Source organism: Lepus europaeus, chromosome 15, assembly GCF_033115175.1.
Source record: "Lepus europaeus isolate LE1 chromosome 15, mLepTim1.pri, whole genome shotgun sequence".
NCBI classification, from domain to species: Eukaryota; Metazoa; Chordata; class Mammalia; order Lagomorpha; family Leporidae; genus Lepus; species Lepus europaeus.
The window spans coordinates 91,800,791-91,825,593 of NC_084841.1; the positions used below are offsets into that span (position 1 = coordinate 91,800,791).

The 24,803-nt window shown below is 42.8% G+C and overlaps 1 protein-coding gene and 1 long non-coding RNA gene across 7 annotated transcripts in view; one reads left to right on the plus strand and one right to left on the minus strand.

Moving 5' to 3' along the window:
* Positions 1-23,557, minus strand: part of ZFYVE16 (zinc finger FYVE-type containing 16) — a 61,714-nt gene extending 38,157 nt beyond the window's left edge. For 3 of the 4 annotated variants that reach the window (XM_062212492.1, XM_062212491.1, XM_062212489.1), the window contains exons 1-3: positions 23,458-23,557; positions 4,293-4,401; positions 659-2,922 (exon numbers count right to left, since the gene is read on the minus strand). In XM_062212492.1, the coding sequence (XP_062068476.1) occupies positions 659-2,922; positions 4,293-4,362 (2,334 nt within the window). In that variant the 5' untranslated portion in view covers positions 4,363-4,401; positions 23,458-23,557. Of the gene's footprint in view, positions 1-658; positions 2,923-4,292; positions 4,402-10,509; positions 10,571-23,457 lie in introns of those variants that run through there. The other variant, XM_062212490.1, reaches the window with a different exon arrangement.
* A 209-nt stretch (positions 23,558-23,766) lies between these two features.
* LOC133774630 (uncharacterized) overlaps positions 23,767-24,803 on the plus strand; it is a 53,366-nt gene continuing 52,329 nt past the window's right edge. For all 3 annotated transcript variants that reach the window (XR_009868104.1, XR_009868102.1, XR_009868103.1), the window contains exon 1: positions 23,767-24,470. This is a non-coding gene — a long non-coding RNA (uncharacterized LOC133774630). The remainder of the gene's footprint in view (positions 24,471-24,803) is intronic.

Sequence of the window (24,803 nt, forward strand, 5' to 3'; positions counted from 1 at the left end):
CGGGGCTGGAACTTTAACCCAGGCACTCCAATATAGGATGCGGGCCTCGCAAACAACTCTTTACTCATTATGCCAAATGCCCCCCTTTATTGAAAGCTTTTAAAAGTAGTATATTTTGCTAAAAAAAATTGATATGGTATCAACATATTACCAAATAAAAATGCAGTATGTCTACAGGAAACCTTTAGAATTTATAGGCAATTAGTTATAAGATAGACACAACACAAACAAGATCAGCTTTAGGAATCTGAAGCTCACACAAACCAAACTGCTCCTACCTGAGCATCAGTCACACTGGCTGCAGGGTGGTCTTAAATATTCAAGGATAAAGGGGAACCCAGATAAATTTGGAACACCTAATGCGTCCATACTAAGAGATAAGAACATGCATTCTTAAATCTTACAAGAATTAATAATAAGTAAGTGTCCCTCATTCTCCAGAATCAAATTAATACCCATGAAAACATGACATTTATTCAACCATCAAGCAATTTGCAAAACGACAATGGCTTATATATTTCCATGGCTGTTAGGTTAAAGACACTAATTTTAAACTAACTCCATTTTGTAGCCATCTGTTAATCAGCCTTTTCTATCTTTAGGTTTAATTTTAAATATTTCAAAAGAGTAAAAGACTCCAAAGACTTTTACCACTTACTTTCCCACATGCTCGGCAGTGGTGTCGCCGTTTTGTAAAAGTAAACCTGACTTGGCAGTTCATGCAGTTTGGAGCTTCTGAATCTGGGACCCATGTAGGTTGTTTCTGGCCCAAAACCAAGCCTTCTTTACATGTGTTTTCAGGCACAGAATCTTCATTTGCAGTTACAAGACTGGCTCTACTTTCAAAATTACTTTCTATATCGATGTAATTAGAGTTGAAGTTAGCCTGAGGATCAGCTGCAGGATCTGCAGTACAAGTGGTTGGAGCGATGCTATTCGCTATGCTGGGTTTGCTTTCTGGCATATCTGGAACATCCAGCTTATTCCGTTCCTTTGAACCCCTTGTTCTTGATGGAAGGCTAAATAATTGCTTAGGTCTGGCCCCTCCAACATAAACAGACTGACTGTTAGTATCAGAGACTGGTAACTCACTCATCATCTCAGACTTACTGGTAGGTAACCCTTGTTCACCTGAAATTGTGCTTTTTTGCCCTAAAGAAAGTGCATTATTTTCTATTGTAGTTTGTTTATCAACTGTTTCACAAATCATATTAATATTACCACTTTCCATAGCAGCTCCTGCTTCGGCATTAAAATATATATTATCAACATTTCCATTTCCTAAGCCTTTCCTATCTACTGGACTGCTCTGAGATTTTGAGTCATTCACATTTTCTTCAAAACACTGTATGCTAGTGGTCTGAAGATACTGCTCTCTCAAAAAGGCATCAAGCTCGGCATCACTAACTAGTGCGGCACTTTTCATGCTCTCATCGATATTAAAGTAATCCAAGTCTTGCCCATCCATATCGCTGCATGAGAAAGTGAGGCCTTCACAAGGATCGGGAGGCTCTGGCGCGGCAGCACCAGGAAGCTCCATTTGGGGTCCTGAGGCGGTACAGGCGGTACCAGGGTAACTCAAAGATTCACCTCGGATTACTGTCTGGTCAGGATCCACCTTTCCATCCCCCACCTTCTCTATTAACGGCTGAAGAAGTGTGCTTTTACATGTCTCCTCTTTCAACAGCTCCGCCTCTCTGCACGGCTCCCCATGCGGAATGCGCTTCTGTACTTCCCGCACAGTCACTGCACCTTGCACACTAGCCTTATCTTCACTCTGTGGTGAAAAATCACCGTGCGCTTTACTTTCCATTACCGCTCCACACAAAGACCCAGCCAGAGGCAGACAGGACAGCGGGGAGGAGACATCTTCTTTGGAAGCGTGTGAAGCTGAAGAGCAGTCCTGCATTGTATCATTACTGTCTTTAAAATCTAAACTTCTGAAGTCTTCATCAGCAAGTTGCTTTATGAATAAAGCAGGTCTATCTTCCTCAAAGGATAAATCAGGTAATTTGAAATTTTCATCTTCTGAATGTGAATCATTTAAGTATAAACCTTCATTTTTTGTAAGACTGCAAGGCAAAGCACTTGTGCTACTTCCTTCTTTTAAATATTCTGTGGCAATAATGACAGCCGCATCTACTACCTCCTCTTTTTCCAAACAGCCATCATCTTTTAAGGATTCAAGTGGCTGACTCTTGTGTTGTAGGTCGTCTTTGGCATCAAATATTTTGGAACTTTGTTGAGTCAAAGCAGATGATGTGTTAAACTCAATAACTGGTTCTAGCTTGTTAGAGATCTTTTTATCTTCTAAACTTTCTGTTCTGTCATAATTACTAGAATCTAAAAGTGCTGTGTCTGTTTCTAAACCTAATTCTTTGGTTCCAGTGATTTCTTTATTTTGTAATTCAGAGTTGTTATCATTTTGTTCTTCTCTGACAGTACTACTACCATGGTCTGTTGGAGAAACACAGGGTGTATCTGACACTGAAGATAAGTCCCATCCAATCAAAGAATCTACACTAGACTTAATATCATCTGGCAATAATTGTTTAATATCCTCTTCACTACTAGTTGCATGAACTAAGTTGCCCGTGTCACTTATCAAATCACACAGAGGTTTACTACACCGTCCCATATATGAAGGCTGGGTTTCATCTGAAGCATTGGTATCCACAGAAGAAAGCAGATCCAGTCCCGTCACATTTTTTTCATTTTGTACAGCAGTTCGTCCCTCAAGGGTTTTTTCATTCAAGGAAATCTCATTTGCTTCATAGCATGTTTCTGATGAGCCACAACTATCGATGCATTGTTGATCCTTTGGGAGCAGTGATATTAGCTGTGAGGAAGCTAACTCTGATGAAACTGAGCAGTGGTTAGAATCATTTGCATTTTGTGCATCTTGAAGATAATCTTGTTCATCTAATTAAAAATAAGACACAATGTTATTCAGTAGACTCAAATCAAATAAAAATTATTATAAAGGTAGATTTTGTAAGACTTCCAAACCAAACATTTTTAAAGACTATAGCTATATTATTCTTTTGTAAAATGGTAATTAATATCCAAAGTTATTTTTATTTTAAAGTGCTTTCTGACTTTTACTTTTGAAAGTGATGTCACAAAGTGAGAAAAAGTCCATGAAATTCAATTGTACTATAAAAACCAGACTAAAGGGAACAAAACAATCTAACCTCTTGGTTCTGTCCTCTACTTTCCTAGTTTTCATTCTTGGAAAATGGTATTTCATTGCTCATAGTAATAAAATTCCAAGTTATGTAGAGCTTTCAAATTGCTTTAGCTTACTAATATACTGGTTTTTAAAGTTTTTTTTTATACATTAAGTTTATGTCTGGAAGAATCTCTAGCTCTTTTTATTTCTGGCTATTGATTTCACTCAGTGTAAGAATAAACTAGTGGGACAATGCTGTGGCATAGTGGTTTGGGCTGGGTGCTGGCTCGAGTCCCAGCTGCTCCACTTCCAATTCAGCTCCCTGCAGATGGCCTGGGAAAACAATGAAAGATGGCTCAAGTGCTTGGGCCCCTGTACCCACAAGGAAGACCTGCAAGCTCCTTGCTCCTGACTTTGGAAAGGCCCAGCCTCAACCATTATGGCCGTTTGGGGAGTAAGCCAGCAAAGGGAAGACCTCTCTCTGTCTCTCCCTCTGTCTGTCTGTCACTCTGCCTCTCAACAAAATACATACATCTTTAAGAAAAAAAAAGAATAAACTAGTAAGTTACACATAATGACATAAAGTGAATCTTTTGCAGAGATAACTATGTGACCAAAACTGAAATCGAAGAATGTTAAGAACATGCCTGAAGGGGGCCAGTGCTGTGGCAGAGCGGGTTAATGCCCTGGCCTGAAGTGCCTGCATTCCATATGGGCGCCAGTTCGAGACCCGGCTGCTCCACTTCCGATCTATCTCTCTGCTATGGCCTGGGAAAGCAGTGGAAGATGGCCCAAGTTCTTCGGCCCCTATACCCACGTGGGAGACCTGGAAGAAGCTCCTGGCTTTGGATCAGCCTAGCTCCGGCTGTTGCAGCCAACTGGGGAGTGAACCAGTGGATGGAAGACCTCTCTCTCTCTCTACCTCTCCTTCTCTCCACACTTGATCTTAGCCAAAAGGCCAAGAAGCAATTGCCTCTCCTTCTCTCTCTGTGTATCTGTATAACTCTTTCAAGCAAATAAATAAGTAAATCTTTAAAAAAAAAAAAAAGTATGCCTGAGGTAACTATGTTACAGCTATTTTTAAACTTTCATTAGTGGCAATAATGAAAAATCAACAAACCTGGGTTCTGCTCAAAATCATCAAGGAGTCTGTCCAAGTCACTTACAGCTGCTTTAAAGTAACTGTCCATTCTACCTGTAGACTTATTCCGAATTTAACTCTTATATACCTAGAAAATAAAAAGAATGCTACTTCATTTAGTTATCAAACATATAAATAGTATACCAACTAGTCCATGCCCAGGAAACATAAGGAATAAAACTAGGAATAAAATTTAAAGAGAAATGCTTTGAAGAATCAGTAATTTAGTTGGGGAAACTGCCTCTTTATATGTAAAATGACATGAAAACCAACTCTAACACATACCATTTGCATACACAGACTAATAAAAATCTTAAAAGATTCATCTAATAATTCCTCAAAGAAGAATTCATAATATAAAGCTAAAAAATACACAAAGTAGTGATATAAAATCTGTGGGATACAGAAATTGAAAAGTGAAAGGATACTTAGTCTTCGACTAAAAAAAAGCAGACAGACTGAAAACAAATCATTTAAGAAGAGAAATTAAAGAAACAGAAAATAGGCACATAAGAAAGGCACAAGAAAATTAAAACATTTATGAAAAAGATGAATAAGGCATATGAATCTCTGGTCTGCAGCAGAAACTCTACCACGAAAAGCCTGAGACAGCCTGCAGGAATCAACCCATGGGGTAATATCAATAGGCTACTGAAATAAATTTGAACGGTCTCTCACTGATTCAAATGGGACAACTGGATGTCAAACTCAACTGTGAAAGACTACCCACAAATCAACAGACATAAATCCACCAGATCAGGGACCAGCGCTGTGATGTAGTAGGCTAAACCTGTGCCGGCATCCCATACAGCTGCTGGTTCATGTCCCAGTTGCTCCACTTTCAACTCAGCTCTCTTCTTATGGCCTGAGAAAGCAGTAGAAAATGGGCCAAGTGCTTGGCCCCTGCACCCATGTGGGAGACCTAGAAGAAGCTCCTGGCTCCTAGCTTTGGATCAGCTCAGCTCCAGCCAATGCAGCCACTAAGGAATGAACCAGTGGATGGAAGACCTCTCTGTCTCTTCCACTCTGTCTGTAACTCTACCTCTCAAATAACTAGAATCTTTAAAAAAAATCCACAAGATCATGACACTGAAAACAGAAACAGAACTTACTATTTAGTAGAGGATTGCTAGGGCACTAACCCATTAGTCTGAAAACTGATAAATTAAAGGAAAACAGCCAATAATTTATCCTGCTCTTTATTTAAAAAATATACTTTAGGACAACAAAATAGTTGCAGGGGGTTGGGTGGCGGAGTTAGTTCTTAAGATAAGGATTCCAGTTAATATACTCAGAAGGATATTAAAAATCTTTAAATCATTTATTCATAGTCCATAATACAATCAATGGACCAGGTGATGGTTAGCAATGGATGCTAAAAAGTTGTTAGAGGACAGAGGTCCTGCTTGGGATATTAGTAAACAGTGACTTCTGTCGTTAATTTAAAAATTAACACTCTTGCCGGCGCCGCGGCTCACTAGGCTAATCCTCCGCCTTGTGGCGCCGGCACACCGGGTTCTAGTCCCGGTCGGGGCACCGATCCTGTCCCGGTTGCCCCTCTTCCAGGCCAGCTCTCTGCTGTGGCCAGGGAGTGCAGTGGAGGATGGCCCAAGTGCTTGGGCCCTGCACCCCATGGGAGACCAGGAGAAGCACTTGGCTCCTGCCATCGGATCGGCGCGGTGCGCCGGCCGCAGTGCACCTACCGCAGCGGCCATTGGAGGGTGAACCAACGGCAAAGGAAGACCTTTCTCTCTGTCTCTCTCTCACTGTCCACTCTGCCTGTCAAAAATAAAAAAAAAATTAATAAAAAAATTAACACTCTTATGTATGACACCAGTGATCACTCATGCTCTTGACATGAGCTGCCTAGGCTATGGAAGCCTTTTGAATACACAAACTCCATCAGTATTTAGACAATGCAATAAGCAAAGTGGAAATTCTCTTCTCCCTTCAGAGAAAAGTACCTTCTTCTTTGATAGCCGCTTCTTTCCACTGGGGTCACACCCACTGAGGTCCTTCATGGAGGACATTTTTTGCCACAATGTCTTGGCTTTCAATGCCTGAAATGCTCTCCAGGGCTTTTCAGCCAGACCAGAATGCCTTAAGGGCTAATTCTGAGGTCAGAATGTTACTTAAAGCGATTGTCAAAGAGTTGTATTATGAGAGATGAGAGTTAACAGTAAAACTTGTTCTCAAAGGTTTATTTTGTTTTAGTGTATTAAGTGGAGGATATTCTCACGTCCCATAAGTTTTAGTTATGCCTAAGTGTCCAACCCCATTCCTTGTTTTCTTAGGTGCTTCCTTAATTAGTGATAAAACTCGTTCTCAAGTACTTATTTTAATGTATTAAGTGGAAGATATTCTTACATCTCTTAAGTTATAGTTATGTCTACATGCTCACAAAAGATGTATCACTCTTGGATGCTTCTTTAAAGTTAATTCTCTAAAAAGAAGAAGTGAAAGTAACTGAGATGCAAAGACTTTGAACATCCTTTGTCTCAACTGTTAAGGAATAGTTTTGTTTTTTTCTGTGCAAATTGTTGAACTCTTTACTTAGTACAGAACTGGTCTTCTGTGTATAGTAAGTTGAAAATGGATCTTAATGGACAATGGGACTGGGAATGGGAGAGGGAGGAGGAGGAGAGGTGGGAGTATGGGTGGGAAGGCAGGTATGGTGGAAAGAATCACTATATTCCTAAAGTCGTACTTATGAAATGCATGAAGCCTGTATTCCTTAAACAAAAGGTTTCTCTGGGGAGAGGAGGAGCTGGTGCGGTGGTATAGCAGGTTAAGCATCTGTCTGCTGTACCAGCATCCCATATGAGTGCCAGTTCAATGGCCCAAGTGCTTGGGTCCCTGCATCCATATGAGTGACCCGGAGAAAGCTCCTGGCTTTGGATTGGTCCAGCTCTGGCTATTGTAGCCATTTGAGGCGTGAACTAGCAGGTGGAAGACCTCTCTCTGTCTCTCTCTCTCTCTCTCTCTCTGTAACTTTGCCTCTTGAATAAATAAATAAATCTTTAAAAAAAAATTGTTGGAGGAAAAGGTTATCAGCAACTTCACAATGGTGAGATCAGGTCAAAATATCTAAATACAGTGGTCAATTTCGTTATTAATAAATGTGGAAGAATAGCATCATCTAAAAACTATTACAGCCTAAAAAAACAAATCTGACACTCAATCTAATCATTTTTTGGAATTAACTGCATGTGTACAGGAAGTTCAAGCACAGAGGGCTAAGTTCATGACACAGAAAGCAATCAGCTAAGTTAATCAAGAAGATGGAACACTCTACACAATGTTCTTCAAACTGTTTCCTAGGTTTTCTTTATACGTCTGATCTTACTGCTTAAAACACAATAAAATAAAACAAATTTTGTCTAATAAAAACAAGCACGGCCGGCACCACGGCTCACTAGGCTAATCCTCCGCCTGCGGTGCCTGCACCCCGGGTTCTAGTCCCGGTTGGGGCACCGATCCTGTCCCGGTTGCCCCTCTTCCAGGCCAGCTCTCTGCTGTGGTCAGGGAGTGCAGTGGAGGATGGCCCAAGTCCTTGGGCCCTGCACCCGCATGGGAGACAAGGAGGAAGCACCTGGCTCCTGGCTTCGGATCGGCACAGCGCGCCGGCTGTCGCAGTCACTTAGGTGGTGAACCAACGGAAGGCTTTTCTCTCTGTCTCTCTCAATGTCTAACTCTGCCTGTCCAAAAAAAAAAAGCACAAGGATATACATTATTAAACACACTGAACCGCTGCCTAGAGTGGGAAATTTAATATAAGAAATAAGGAATAAAAGACAACAAACAGGTGAGAGGACTTCGCAAGGCTTAACTATGATTGTATGCCATAAACTAAGGACACGTGAATCCAGGAAAAAAACAGTACTTTAAAGATGAGTTTAAAAGATTAGAACTTGCTCCTGACTCCAGGCTTTGGCCTGGCTCAGCCCTAGCCGTTGCTGCCATCTGGGGAGTGAACCAACAGACGGAAGATCCCTCTCTTTGTCTCTCCCTCTCACTCTGTAACTGTGACTTTCACATAAATTAATTAATTTAAAAAAAAGAGATTAGAACTTAAGAGAGAATTAATTGAACTGGAAGACCTATCTGAAGAAATTTCCTAAAATGAAGCCCAGAGAGACAAAGATGAAAATATGAAAAAGAGCTTGAGGTACAAATGACAGAATAAGAACAGAGTTCCCTAGGAGAAAACAGAATAGAGAATAATACCATTTGAATAACACCATTATTCTAGCATAACTGAAAAACAAAACTCAACAGATACAGAGATAACACAGTATACCAAGCATTACAAATAGAAATTCACTCTCAGACACACTGTAGTGCAACTATAGGACACCAAAGACAGAAAAGACAGAGAAAATTATCTTCCAAGGAAGATCAGACTAGCAACAACTTAAAAACAAGTATACTTCAGAAGCACTTTCAATACATTCTAATTTGATAAAGAATCTTTTTTTTTTTTTTTTTTTTTTTTGACAGGCAGAGTGGACAGTGAGAGAGAGAAACAGAGAGAAAGGTCTTCCTTTGCTGTTGGTTCACCCTCCAATGGCTGCTGCGGCCGGCGCACCACGCTGATCCGAAGGCAGGAGCCAGGTACTTATCCTGGTCTCCCATGGGGTGCAGGGCCCAAGCACTTGGGCCATCCTCCACTGCACTCCCTGGCCACAGCAGAGAGCTGGCCTGGAAGAAGGGCAACCGGGACAGAATCCGGGCCCCGACCGGGACTAGAACCCGGTGTGCCGGCACCGCAAGGCAGAGGATTAGCCTGTTGAGCCGCGGCGCTGGCCGATAAAGAATCTTACACTTCTGTTTCCCTGTTTAAAATGCGGTTATATCATAATATAGAAGAATGCACAAAACCGAGACCAAATCAAAAGAGGAATTTGGAGGAAAAGACAATGTAGGAAGTAGAAGGAAATTTCCAAGAAACTACTATTTCTACGAGAGAGAGAAAAAAAAAAAAGCAATGCAAATATAACTGAGAACAGGAAACCACAAATTGGAAAGATACGCAGAATAAAAAATGATCATGGAAACTTATAGTAGAAATCTTAAAATTCAAGGAAGGTTTGTGGAATACCACTAAATACATACAAAAAGAAAAACCTGAAATCAGTAATTTAAGTTTCCACCTTGGAAATCTACAAAAACAGCAATTTAAACCTAAACAATGCAAAGAAAAGAGTGCCCTTTAAAAATTAGGAAACTGTTTGATGAGAAGAGTGAGCGGGAGGACTCTCTTCTATAGCTTTCCTGGGAATTTGCTAAAGCTTTGGTTTCCCACAACACTCTCCTAATAACCAGATGCTATCACTCTCCGGCCCTCCAGAAAGTTAACACGCAAAAATACGCCCTGATTTTGACTCTCGGCCAGACTGCTTCTGCTTTGACTAGCCACGTCCAACTCTTGGCAGCCACTGCTGTGACTGCACTTTAAGGTCATACTGGTAAAAGCGTATTTCACGTCCTGGTACAAGTCTTAGAAGAAACGTTTCAGGATCCTGATCTCACTTGCTTACCACTTCACTGGAAGCTCTGCTGTCGTCTGCAGCTGCTCTGGGGCAACAGTGTTGGCACTCACCAATCAGAAAGTTTGCTCCATTTTTCAGTCTGAATTACATGTGTTGAACTAATTCAGATGTCTATGATATCCCCTGTGTTTCTGCTGCTAATAACCAGTTCTCTTCTATCAGGGAACAAACAAGAATTTTTTTACCTCCCAAACTGATGTGGGTGGTTTGCCACTGTAGGCTTCATCTTCAGCATTGTCTCCTCCTTTTCTTAAAAGGAGCTATCCATTTGCAAATTGATTTCTTTCAGGAATTATCCCCATAAACTTATCATAAAGTATCAATGATTTCACCACTATTCCACCCAAGCCTCACAGTAATGTTTGTTCTTTCTCTCCAATTTTGGCAGAATTCATGTTGCTCTGATACGGGCTCTATTCCAATTGATGTCTTATCCTTTTTAGTGCCTTAAACCAGATCCTGATCAGAAACATTTCAACAAATTAATACATTTATTTTAGTGCAAAAAATTCTGAAACATACACATAGTTTTTTTTTTTTCACAACATACATTTTCCGTGAACTTTTTGAAGACTATTCACATACTTCAGGGGAAACTGCCACCCTTCAAGGATTGGGATCAAAGCAAGAACGTCCTTTCTCACCTCTCCTATCCAACATCATACTGCAAGTCCTGGATAGCGCAGTAAGACAAGAAAATACCATCTGCAAAGGAAGAAACAAAACTTTCTATTTGCAACAGTATGATTTCCTCTGCAGAAAATCCCCCAAAATAGAACCAAAAAGTGGATGAGGTGAGTATACCAAGGTTGCATGATATACTGTCAATATACAAAAGTCATTTGCATCCCTATACATGAAAATGATTAATAGTAATTTGTAATTAAAAATAGCACTTAAAAGCATCTAAAATGAAATACTTAGGTATAAATCTAACAAAATGTATAGAAGATCTATGTATGTAAACCTACAAAATACTAATGCAAAAAAGAAAAGCAAAAACTCTCAACAAACTGAGATACAGTCCATGTTTGCTGATAGAAGACTCAGTAAAATACTAATTCTTACCAACTTAGACTGTAGAAGCAATGCAGTATTAACCAGAATCCTGAGAAGCTATTTTGTAGGCCTTAAGAAACGAATTCTGAAGTTCATGTGACAAGACAAAGGACCTAGAATAACTAGCACATCACTGAAGAATATAAAAAACTTGGAGGCATCAGCATACCTGAGACATGTAAGATGGCTACAGTAATCAGGGCAATGTGTTACCGGCAAAAGAACACACACACAGAGATCAATGAAGCAGAATAAAGACCTCAGAAAAAGACTCCCACAAATACAGTCAACTTTATCTCTGACACTCAGAGTAAAGGCAGTTTAACAGGATAGTCTTTTCAAAAAGAAATGCTGAAAAATGTAAAATATTAACCTAGATATAGATCTTACACTTTGAATAAAAGTATATTCAAAATGGATAATAGGTCTAAACAGAAAATGTAAAATTATAAAACTTCTTGAAGAAAACAAGAAACAAAATCACCTTTGGTTTGGTGATGAGATTTTAAATACAACACCATTGTTATGAAAGAAAAAAAATTTGAGGCCGGCACTGTAGTGTTGCAGGTAGAGCAGCCGCCTGCAGTGCTAGCATCCCATGTGGAATGGAAGATCTCTCTCTTTCTGTAGCTCTGCCTTTCAAATGAATAAATAAATCTTTAAAAAAAATAAGAAAATAAGCCACAGACTGGGCGATGTTTGCAAAACACCTATCTGATAAAGGAATTGCACCTAAAATACAGAAAGAACTCCAAAAATTCAACAAGGAAGCAAACCAGCTTATAAATGAACAAACATTCTGAATAGACACCTCACCAAAGAAGATACACAGATGACAAATAAAAATATGTAAAAATACTCAACATCATTTGTCTTTGGAGAATTATGACTGAAATAACGAGATACTGAAACAATGAGATAGCACTCACACCTTTTAGAAGGTCTCAAGTCCAAAAGATTAGCAATGCCGAGCATTATGAAGATGCCGAACAACAGAACTCTTACTGCTGCTGGAAAAGCAAAATGGTACAGAGACTCTGGAGGAGAAGAGAGTGCAGCACACTCTCACACAACCAAACATATCTTACCATTTGATGCAGCAATTGTGCCACTAGGTGATTACACATCTCACATGAAAAGTTTTGTCCACATAGAAACTCAGATGTGAATATACGTGAGCAGCTTTATTTAAAACTATGAAAGGCTGGAAGCAAACAAGATGTCCTTCAACAGGACATCCGGATAAACCATGATACATCCATACAATGGAGTATTATTCACAGTGACATAGTGAAATGAGCTACCAAGTCACAAATAGACATGGGTCAGTCTAAAATGCATACTAAGTGAAAGAATCTACATGCTGTATGATTCCAGTGAGGGCCAGTGCTCTGGAAAGAGAGAGGGTTGGCTACGTGAAGCAGTATTTTCAGGGTCCTGAAACTACTCTATATGATACTGTAATGATGACTACAAGACATTAAGCATTTATCGATACTCACAAAACTTTACAACATAAACTTCAGTGTATGTAGTTTTAAAGAAAGCATTTAGGAGGTAGAGAGACCCCAGAATGTAATGCAGAATGCAACAATATACAAAATATATTCCAAATCTATGAAACCACCTCACGTCATGGGTTGGAGGAATACAGTGCTGACCTTTGGAAACAAATGGAGTCTGCGAGAATAAAGGCAAAAGGAACACACTATTGTATCTTAGCTGACAGCACTGCGTTCCACAGAGGCACAGCTTAACAAGTCTATACATGGACCCTGAAATTGAACAATTAAGTGAAAGAAGGAACCAGGCTTCTCCCCACTGAAGGGGAAAGTTTTACATAAGCAAATGGAGGAAGCTAGAATGATCTATATAGTAATGGATTTGATTTGGAGCTATCAGTACAAACTCATGCTTAGCATAACAGACATACACATAGAAATATTTGTAAATATGTATATACACATCAGTAAAAACACATCTCCTTGCCTTGTCAGCTGAGAAGGCCTAGAAGTAATGACAACCCAGTGGCACTAGACATATTACTCAGATTTTGGTTTCTTCTTCTTTTTTTTTTAAGATTTATTTATTTATTTGAAAGTCAGAGTTAAACAGAGAGAGGTAGTGACACAGAGAGAGAGGTCTCCCAGCCGCTGGTTCACTCCCCAGATGGCCACAACGGCTGGAGCTGCACTGATCTGAAGCCAGGAGCTTCTTTCAGGTCTCCCACACAGGTGCAAGGGCCCAAGGACTTGGGTCATCTTCTACTGCTTTCCCAGGCCACAGCAGAGAGCTGGATTGGAAGTGGAGCAGCCAGGACTCACAGTGGTGACCATATGGGATGTCGGCACTGCAGGAGGTGGTTTTACCCACTACATCACAACACTGGCCCCAGATCTTGGTTTCTAATACCATTCTCTAACAAAAGGAATTAGGGTTCCTTGGAAAAACCGTTAGGATTGGGGAAGTAAACAAGATGAGTAACAAGCATCTTGTAACTATCAGAAAGAAGACGCATACACACACACACACTCTCTCTCTCTCTCTCTCTCTCTCTCTCTCACCTCTCACACACTAATGAGAGCATGTAAAAGGGGTACAGGAGCAAAGTGAGAGGGCTCCCAGTAGTCACAACTAGAATAAAGTGAGCAAAAAGAATAAATACAGGGGCCAGCATTGTGACCCCATGGGTTAAATCCCTGGCCTGCAGTGCCAGCATCCCATATGGGTACTGGTTCGAGTTCCAGCTGCTCCACTTCCAATCCAGCTCTCTGCTAATGCGCCTGGGAAAGCAGCAGAGGATGGCCCAAGTTGTTGGGCCCCTGCATCCACATGGGAGACCTGGAGGAAGTTCCTGGCTCCTGGCTTTGGATCCGCTCAGCTCTGGCCATTGCGGCCATTTGGGAAGTGAACCAGCGGATGGAAGACCTCTTTCTGTCTCTACCTCTCTCTATAACTCTTTCAAGTAAATACATCTTTAAATAAATAAAACAGTAGTACCTGATAAAAACCCAAAGTATCAAAAGATTGTGTACATACTAACATAAATAATCGAATAAATAAGAAAAAGACAAATATCTCATGCAAAAAAAACTCTAAATACGTGCAGATATTTCCCCTCAGGGAAATAGAATCCCCTGCTCCTTCAGTGTGTGCTGCACATAGTGACTTTCCCCTGAAAAGCACAGAAAACTACAGTGCAGAAATCTGAAAAAAACTCCCTCAAAGAGGTGATCAAGGTTAATACCAAAAGCATTAATCACACTGATAGTATATGAGGAGACTTCAAAAAGCTCACGGAGGGGCCAACATTGTGGCATAGCAGGTAAAATCGTCACCTACAACACCGTCTTCCCATGTGCCAGTTCATGTCCCCGCTATTCCACTTCCAATCCAGCTTTCTGATAATGGCCTGGGAAAAGCACTGGAATATGGGCCAAGTGTTTGGGTCCCTGCCACCCATGTGGGACAGGGAGGTGAAGCTACCAGCTCTTGGCTTTCGTCTGGCCTGGCCCTGGCTGTTGTGGCCACCTAGAGAGTGAATTAATGGATAGATGACCTCTCTCTCTTCCAAGTAAATAAATAAATCTTTTTTTAAAGTTCATGGAAAATTCATGTTATTAAAAAATACAACTATGGGGCCTGCACTGAGGTGCAGTGGGTTAAGTTGCCACCTGAGATGCCAGTACCTATATATGGCAGCACTGGTTTGAATCCCTACTGTTCCACTTCCAATCCAGCTCCCCACTAATGTGCTTGGGAAGAAGATGATGGCCCAAGGCTTGGATCCCTGCTATCTACATGGGAGGCTCAGACTGAGTTCCTGGCTCCTGGCTTCCTGGACCACTCCCACCTGTTGTGGCCACTTGGGGAGTGAATCAGTGGAAGACATCTCTCTCTCCTCCCATCTTCACGTTTACCCTGAATGTGTAATAAATAAATCTTAAAGAAAAAAAGACATCCCCTCTAAAAAACAAATTATGCATGGAGTTCAAAAAACATCTGTACCAAAATGAACTTATCTTTTAAATTGAATTTCCATTTTCCAAGAACTTCTGAAGCATCCTCATACACCTGTGATGTGATGTGATGTGATGAGAATGGCCCTTTTTCCATGTTGTCTTCCTCCCCAGAAACCCATACCCCAATTTACTCAAGGAAAAATACAAGACAACTGGCTTTTTACAAAAGACATGACCAATAATGCTCAGAACTCAAGGGCAAACAAGGAATGTCTGAGAAACTGCCACTACCAGAGGGCCAAGAAGACATGCCTACCTGATGGAGGTGGTATTCTGGGGGCATAAAAGGTATTTGGAGAAAAACAGAAAATGTGAATAAAGCGCAGACTTCAGTTATAATACATCACTACTGGTTCACTAATCATAACATATATCATTAACATAGGCTATAAATAACTGGGTGTGGGGTATATGGAAAATGCACATCTTTGGGGCAATTCTATAAATCTAAACTAGTTCTAAAATAAAAATTTCCTTGTTAAAAAGGCAATCCATGGTATTAGAAAATAAAGTTGAGAAAATATCCCAGAAAGTAAAATAAAAATAAAGGGATGGAAGATAAGAGAAAAAATATCAGATGATCAATCTAATGAGATCTGATATTCAAGTACCAAGAGATCCACAAAGTGGAGGCAAGGAAGGGAGAAAGAAGGCATTGTCAAATCATGGACCCCCAACCTGAAGGAGAAGGCCAAATAGGGCCTATCATGTGAATGAAAAGCCCTTATCCAACAACACCCGTGTGAGATTTCAAAACACCTGAGGTTTAAGGGAAGTCACTCTATTAAATACTGGAAAGTGCATCCCCACCTTTCCTTTCCCCAACACACCTACCCATCCTGTTCTCTTTTTCTCCTAAAGCATTTATTTACTTTATAACCCTCTAATGCTTTGTACAATTTATTTATTACACTGTTTTCCATTTTGAACTCCTCTCTCCAAAAATTTGCCATTTTTGTTCACCCATATATTCAATGTTACCATGAACAGTGCCCGGCACATAACATGTGCTTAAAACACACTTGCTAAATCAAAATAAAAGCTTCCAGAGGATGATGGGTCATAAAGGACCGGTTCTGCCATCTGGCATTAGATTTCTCAACAGCTACACAGAAGTGAGAAAACAATGCCTTCAAATTCCAAGAGTAAGTGATTTTATAATTTAGAATTCTATATTCAGCAAAACTATCAATCAAGTATGAGGGCTGAATAAAAAAACAAGAACCAAAAAAAAAAGCCCTTGCCTCCCATTCAGTCTTTCTCAGGAAGCTACTGTAAAATGTGCCCTACTGGGGCCAGTTCTGTGCCATAGCAGGTATAGCCATCACCTGGAGCGCCGGCAACACAAATGGGCACCAGTTAGAATCTCAGCTGCTCCGCTTCTAATCCATCTCCCTGTTAATGCACCTGCACCTGGGAAAGCAGCAGAAGATGGCCCAAGTCCTTGGGCCCCTGCACCCATGTGGGAGATCGGGAAGAAGCTCCTGGCTCCTGGCTGCAGCCTGGCTCAGCTCTGGCCATTGCAGCCGTTTGGGGAGTGAACCAGCAGATGGAAGCTCTCCCTTTATACCTCTGCCTCTCTTTATCTGTAACTCTGACTTCCAAATAAATAAATAAATCTTTAAAAAAAAAAAAAAGTGCTCTACCAACACGAGGGGGAACCCAGTACAGGAGAGACAGATGGAATTCAGTTGACTGAAACGGCAACAGCCCGCACCAAGACAAGCAGGGTAGTAGAACGACTGTTCAGATCTACTATCTTGGTTGATGGGTAAACAGATCAAATAAAGAATATAAGAAGACATATAAAAGAGATATTAAACATACTTTTATAAAGATACAAAAATGGGGCCAGCTCTGTGGCGCAGCGGGTTAACACCCTGGCCTGAAGTGCAGGCATCCCATATGGGCGCCGGTTCTAGTCCTGGCTGCTCCTCTTCCTATCATGCTCTCTGCTATGGCCTGGGATAGCAGTAGAAGATGGCCCAACTCCTTGGGCCCCTGCCCCCGCGTGGGAGACCCGGAAAAAGCTCCTGGCTCCTGGCTTCGGATCAGTGCAGCTCTGGCTGATGCGGCCAATTGGGGCATGAACCATCAGATGCAAGACCTCTCTCTCTGCCTCTCCTCTCTCTGTGGTATAACTCTTTCAAATAAAAAAAAAAGATACAAGAATGTAAATATAGAAAAGAATTAAGATAATTATTAACTCTATGAAAAAATTTGTTTTAAGAGAAAAAAGGAGGAGAGACAGAGAGACTTTCATCTGCTGGTTCACTCTCCAAATGGCCGCAACAGCTGGGGCTGGGACAGGCTAAAACCAGGAGCTGAGAGCTCCTTCCAAGTCTCTGACATGGGTGCAGGGGCCCAAACACTTGGGCCATCTTCTGCTGCATTCCCAGGCACATTTGCAGGGAGCTGGATCGGAAGCAGACCAGCCAGGACACAAACGGGTACCGACATGGGGTGCCGCCACTGCAGGCAGCGCGACTTTACCTGCTGCACCACAGCTCTGGCCTCCCAAAAACAAAAAAGTTTAAGAAAGAAAATAACATTAGCTATATATGAACTTAACATAGTTAAAATTATATATACACTAAATTTAGTATATAACTAATTTTAGAAAATAAAGGACAGAGAAATGCAGTGCAGTACAAAACTGAACTCCCACTTCTATAATACAAAATGATAACTAAAATTTGGGCAGGTAGAAGTGAAAAGGGTAGACAATTGTGTGAGGGGTCTTCAAAAAGTTCACAGAAGGGGCTGGTGTTGTGGTATAGTGAGTTAAGCTGCTACCTGCAATATCAGCATCCCATATGGGCACCAGTCCAAGACCCAGCTGCTCCACTTCCGATCCTGCTCCCTGAAAATTCTCCTGGGAAAGCAGTGAAAGATGGTCCAAGTGCTTCGGCCCCTGCATCCATGTGGGAAACCTGGAAGCAGCTCTTGGCTCCTGGTTTTAGCGTGGCACACCCCAGCCACTTGAGAAGTGAACTAGAGGATAGAAGATCTACTCCCCTCTGCCCCATAACTGCCTTTCGAATAAATAAAAATAAATCTTTAAAAAAACCAAAATGTTCATGGAAAAGTGTATCATGAAAAAACTATCCATAGAGTTCAAAATCTTTTTGCACCAAAACATGTTTCTTTTTAAAAAATATTTATTTAATCCACTTATCTTTTAATTCCATTTCCCACAAACTTCTTGAAGTTCCCTTGTATAGCCAAACACATTATTGAAAAAAAAAAAGCCCTGGAGGTGAAAGAGTTAAAATCACTGACACTTGAGAAGCTCAGATGAAGAATCCGAGTGCACTAAGGCACCTACTTCACAGACAGTTAAGGGTTAAGTTCTCACCTCTGCATCGGAAGTGTTACTAGTTACTAGCAAGAAAACAGCTGCTGAAATAATGTTCTGTGTTCTCTGATGCACACAGGGGCACTGATTGAGAAACGCTGCCACTGGGGAGTGGGAATTGGGGATGAGACGCACTGGGGCACAGGACTGCTGCTTTTCACTATGAGTCGTGCAGTATACTTTACTTTGTAGATGCTGTTTAGGTATCCCCTTTGATAAACAAACATTACATTAAAAATAACATGCTAAAAAATAATGAGGGAACTCTGAATACAGACGATTTTAAAAATACATAGGAACTGAAAAGTCAAGAAAACTTCTCATTAGCCAAGACCAAAGGATTTTCTTAAATAAATTATGAAATTCATTGAACATCATCTATTTACAAAGTTTCTATCTCTATTACAATGTCTAATGAAGCACTGAGCATTACAGCATTTTTAAATTATTTATTTGAGAGGCAGAGAGGCCAGAGAACTCCCATCTGCTGGTTCATTTCCCAAATGCTTGCCTAAAACTCAGTCCAGGTCTCCCATGTAAATGGCAGGAACCCAACAACTTAAGCCATCATTGCTGCCTCCTCAGGTTCATGTTAGCAGGCAGATGGAATCAGGAGCTAGAGTCGGGAAATGAACCCCTGCACCCCCATGTGGAACGTAGACATCCTTTCTGGTATGTTAACCACTAGGCCAAACAACCACTTTGCATTATGTTATTTAAGATGCCTTTAAAAAAAAGGAAAGATAATCTTTTATATCCTTCATATTTTAAAAAATTAAACAGTGGGGCCAGCGCTGTGGCATAGTGGGTAAAGCCACCGCCTGCAATACTGGCATCCCCTATGGGCACCAGTTCAAGTCCCAGCTGGTCCACTTTCAATCCAGCTCTCTGCTGTGGCCTGGGAAAGCAGCACAAAATGGCCCAGACTTGGGATCCCTGTGCCTGCGTGGGAGACCGGGAAGAAGTTCCTGGCTCCTGGCTTCAGATCGGCACAGCTCCAGCCGTGCAGCCAACTGGAGAGTGAACCAGCGGATGGAAGACCTCTCTGTCTCTCTCTTTGCCTCTGCCTCTGTAACTCTACCTTTTAAATAAATAAATAAATCTTTAAAAAATAAATCAATGTAAATGCTGTATGCTGAAAGTTTTTAACATTAAATCTTATAAAGCTGCATATACTTCTCATTTCAAACAACCTACTATTCATTTAATGCCAGCAAACTATCACCTATAGTAGAAGGCATAAAAGAAATACAAGTGGGTTAAAACTGTCACTTTTAACAATCACATCCTGTAGGGGAGTCCCTAGTCATATCCTGGCTGCTTCTCTTATAACCCAACTTCCTGCTAATGCACTGGGAAGGCAGCGGAAGACAGCACATGTATTTGTGCCCCTTCTTCTATTTTTTTTAAAGATTTATTTATTTGAAAGAGTTACACAGAGATAGAGGGAGAGGCAGAGAGAAAGAGTCTTCCATCCGCTGGTTCACTCCCCAGTTGGCTGCAATGGCCAGAGCTGCGCAGATCCAAAGCCAGGAGCCAGGAGCTTCTTCCAGGTTTCCCAAGTGGGTGCAGGGGCTCAAGGACTTGGGCCATCTTCCACTGCTTTTCCAGGCCATAGCAGAGAGCTGGATCGGAAGTGGAGCAGCCAGGACTTGAACCGACTCCCATATGGGATGCCGGCACTGCAGGCAGCGGCCTTACCACTACGCCACAGGCCGGCCCCAACCTGTGCTCCTTCTACCCATGCAGGGGACCTGGATGGAGTTCGTACTGGCCTTGACCTGGCCCAGACCTGCCTGTTGCAGTCATTTAGAGAATAAAGCAGTGGACCAAAGATCATTCTCATTCTCTTTCTCTCTCCTCCTTCACTCTGCCTTTCAAATTAATCAATTAATTAAAAAACAAATAAGATTGTTCTAACAAAGTTTATATATGCATACACAGAATAACCTGTTTGGGGAACTTTTACTCACTTGGCCATTATGTACTCTCAGATTTCTTAAGCAATATTTTGTGAGGCACAGAGGGAGAGAAGAAGGTAGAGGGAGAGAGAGAAATGGAGAAAGCTCCTACCTTTTGGTTCACTCCACAAATGCTCACAACAGCCATGGCAGAAGCCAAGAAATCAACCCAGGTCTCCCATCAGAGTGGCAGAAACCCAAACACTGGAATTATCACCACTGCCTCCCAAAATTAGCAGGAGCTAAAGTCAGGAGTCATGGACAGGAAACAAATGCAGCAACTCTAATGTGGAACACGAGCACGCAAAATGCTGGGGTAAATGCCTGCTCCTCCAAACAAATCTTTACATTATTTACTGTATAAAAAAATCCTTCAGGATTTAAAAAAAAAGAGCAGTTACAGGAAAAACTGAACAGAAATGATAAGCAGATTCCTAACACGGCTAGGATGAGAGAAGATAAGAACTTGAGACAATGCAGTGGAGATGAAGAGAAAAGATGTACAAGTGGCTCAAGAATGAGAATGTATGGACCATGAGAGTAAAGATGAGGGTAACTGCCAGGTTTCCATCTTGAAAACAGACGGTGGTGCCACTGGCTATGACAGGCAACACAAAGAGCAGAGGGATGAAGTAAAACACGCGTCCACTCCTGGACTGCTGTCTGAACAACCTCGAGAACATCCTGGGAGGAAAGATCCAACAGGCTGCCGAGTGCAAGGGTCGGAATGCAGGAGAGACGTCTGAGACAGAGATTTAGAAACCAGTACCCTAAGGTGTTGGATGAGATCACCCAGGAAGAGAGGACAGAAACCTGACATCAGGTAACTAAAGATCACAGTTCGCGTGCCCAAAACCGCTCTGGATAAAACTTTACCAGACAGTTAAACGTACCTCTGAGGAAAAATATCCAAACTACAATGTTAAATGAAAGAAAATCAAACAGCAAAGTTTCTGCATATTATAAGCCCCTTATTACAAATGAATTGTAAAATAAATTGCATTAGCAAAGACACGGGGAAATATGGAGGAACATTTGTCAATAATTCTATGAATCTGGGCACGGGATTATGTAAGCATTTCACACCTACACTCTATGTCTCTATACCATTTTATTTTCTTATAAGCAATACTTTGGTAAACAGGAAAAAATAATCTTGTTCTTTTCCTAAAAAAACACAGAATGTATCCTTATATTACAAGATAAAAATCTATTATAAAGACACTTGGCCATTGTACTATAATTGGGCAAATAATATCAACAGAGAACTATAATATTATACTAAAACGCTCAATGAACTACCAAAGTAATGATCCACATTTTTTTTGTTGCTTACCAAGTGAAAACTACTTTTTTAAATAATAAAAGTATTCAATGTTGGCAAGGATGTGATGACAAAAAGTACACTGATACAATCTCTAAATAAAATAATATGGCTAGAAATATATATGTATATTTTTATATCAACAGCCTCAAAAACATTCCTAATAATTTGATCCACTAACTCTCTTTTTAGAAGTTTAATACTCACGGCTGGTGCCGCGGCTTAATAGGCTAATCCTCCGCCTTGTGGCGCCGGCACACCGGATCACATCAGATTCTAGTCCTGGTCCGGGCGCCAGATTCTGTCCCGGTTGCCCCTCTTCCAGGCCAGCTCTCTGCTGTGGCCAGGGAGTGCAGTGGAGGATGGCCCAAGTGCTTGGGCCCTGCACCTCATGGGAGACCAGGAGAAGCACTTGGCTCCTGCCACCGGATCAGCCCTGTGCGCTGGCTGCAGCGCGCTGACCGCGGTGGCCATTGGAGGGTGAACCAATGGCAAAAAGGAAGACCTTTCTCTCTGTCTCTCTCTCTCTCACTGTCCACTCTGCCTGTCCAAAAAAAAATAAAAATAAAAATAAAAAAAAAAAGCAGCAGCTTAATACTCAGGTTTAATACTCAGGAGCCGGCACTGTGGCACAGCGGGTTAATGCCCTGGCCTGAAGCGCTGGCATCCCATACGGACGCTGGTTCTAGTCCCAGCTGCTCCTCTTCCAATCCAGCCCCACATAGGAGACCCAGAAGAAGCTCCTGGCTCCTTGCTTTGGATCGAGGCGGCACCGGCCGTTGCAGCCATCTGGGGAGTGAACCATCGGATGGAGGACCCCTCTCTCTCTCTGCCTCTCCTATCTCTGTAACTCTGACTTTTGAATAAATAAATGTTTTTTTAAAAAAAGAAGTTTAATACTCAAAAGCAACAGACCAATGGCATACCAAGCAGTGCTTCCATATATGCAAATGTTGTGCAATGTCCACGCAAAGTAAATTTATCTCTTCAAACACTTAACTTTTCCTTATAGTGGAGCCTATTATTTTTAAATGAACAAGCTAATTATGTTCTGCGCTTTAATTTCCAAAATGGTAAATATACTGCATTAATAAACAAAAACCCTTTGGGGCCGTTCATTTTTAAGCGTGACTCCCTCAGTCATGATGTTCAGTGGACTGTGGCACTATCCTAGCCTCCTAGCCCATCACTTTTCCCTGTGGCTGGGGCCAACAGATGGACGGGAACTTGGTTCCATCTGTAATTTCACCGTTTCCAACTCCGTTTTGCTCGCGTGGTACTCGTGTAATCCAAAAGCCAAAGTTATGCTTACGAAGCTTATTTAAAACTTGGGAAACTGTTTGAAAAGCAATCTGAAGGAAGAAAACAGCCAACGCAACCCCATACACACGAAAACCTCGTCCTCTTAACTCAGCACAGGCACGGAGGCAGAGAAGGGAGAAATGCGGTGACCACTTCCACACAGGTCCACCGGACGGAGCCGGCGAAGCTCGGCCGGATACACGGAGCCAGCCAATCCCGGCTCCAAATCGCCTGCGCCTGTCAGAAAGATCAACTCGGCTTCGCCCAGGCGTGGGCTGGCGCGCAGCCCACAGGCGCGGACCGCCAGGGACCCGGGCGGCACAAAGGCGCTGCCCGCCGGGAAGGTCACCCCCTCGGGGTCCCAGGGCGGGAGCCCTCCCGGCGGCGCCCCCCGCGCCGGGACCCCCGAGCGGACAGCGCGGCGGCCCTGCGGCCCTCAGCGCCCGCCGGCTCGGGGCCCAACTCGACCCCCGGGGCAAGGGGCGGGCCGGCCGGCGGGTGCAGCAGCCGCCGCCCCTCCGTGAGGGAGCGCGGCAGGGGTGAGGCGAGGCCCGGCGGCCACTTACCTCCCCGCAGCCCTGCGGAGCTCGGGGGTCTCGCCGCGGACGCCGCGCTGGGCAACAAGAGCGACCCCGGCCGGGAGCCGCGGGCGTGCGCGACGTCGGCGCAGGGTTCGCCCCCCGCCGACCCGAGCGGAGCGGCCCGCGCAGGCGCAGCAGAGGCCCCGCGGCGCCCACGCCCCCCGCCCCGCGGTCGCCGGGCGCCTGCGCGCTGCGATTCGGTCCGAGCCGGAAGTGCCTGACCAGGCCCTGGAGTGCGGCGCCGCACGTTTCGGGCTTCGATCGTGAGGAGGGGTGACGCTCGTCCGCGTCCGGCGACCTCCGGCGCTCCAGTCCGGGTGCGGACTGGTCTTCTCCGGTCCGGTCCGGTCCTCACCCGGCCGTCGCCGCCTCAGCTCTGCTTTTCTGTCAGTGGCCGGAGAGCAGCTGCCCCTGACTGGAAACAAACGCTGACTTTTCTGTCGGAAGAAGCGGCCTGAGTGTGTGTGTGGCTGAGCGTCGCTGTTTCTGCCGCGAGTGCGTGCGCGGGGGACGAGGCCCCTGCGCGGATCCGGGCGGCCGCACCGCCGCGAATGTGAAAGCCCAACGTTTCAACAAGCTAAGATCCACGTTCGCTTTTCCAAAAATGACAGGAATGATAATATCTCGAGAATATTCCAGTCACGTGGGGTTTGTGGTGAAACATTTGAGAGTCGGGCTTCCAGTCTGCGATTTACCATCGTTCCTGAGCTTCCGAAAATAATCTCGAATCGCGGCCTTCCTGAACAGGAAGGTGGAATGGCGTGGTTGTAGTCAAAATGGAAAGTGTTGATTGCCCGGAACAGTGTACTGAGCATCTGCTTTGTGTTTGCTGGTGTTCTCTCAGTAAGTCCAGTAAGCATTTCCGATGCTGACACACAACCAGAGGAGCCACCGTTCAGTCCAATGCAGCCTGGACAGAAGTCTCTAGAGCAGCGGAAGGACCGAGAACAGGAGTAGACAAGACACCGAGACCTTAACCCGGCAAAGGAAAAACGTGTGTACGTGAATGCTGAATTCCCAAATACAACATTTAAACGTTTTACTAACTTATTTTAGTGTTCAAACTCATCAATCACATGACAGGTCCCATGGATCCAGTTTAGCCAGTTTGGAGTGTGAACAAACTCCATCAGTGAGAGTAGGGTGAACATTCACACTCTGATGGGGATATAAATTAGACCAAGTTAGGATTTTTTGGTAAGATTTATTTACTTGATCCCCCCCCCCCCCGCCTCTGCCTCTCTGTAACTCTGCCTTTCACGTAAATAAATAAATCTTAAAAAAAAAAAAAAAAAGATTTATTTACTTGAAAGGCAAGTGACAGAGAGATC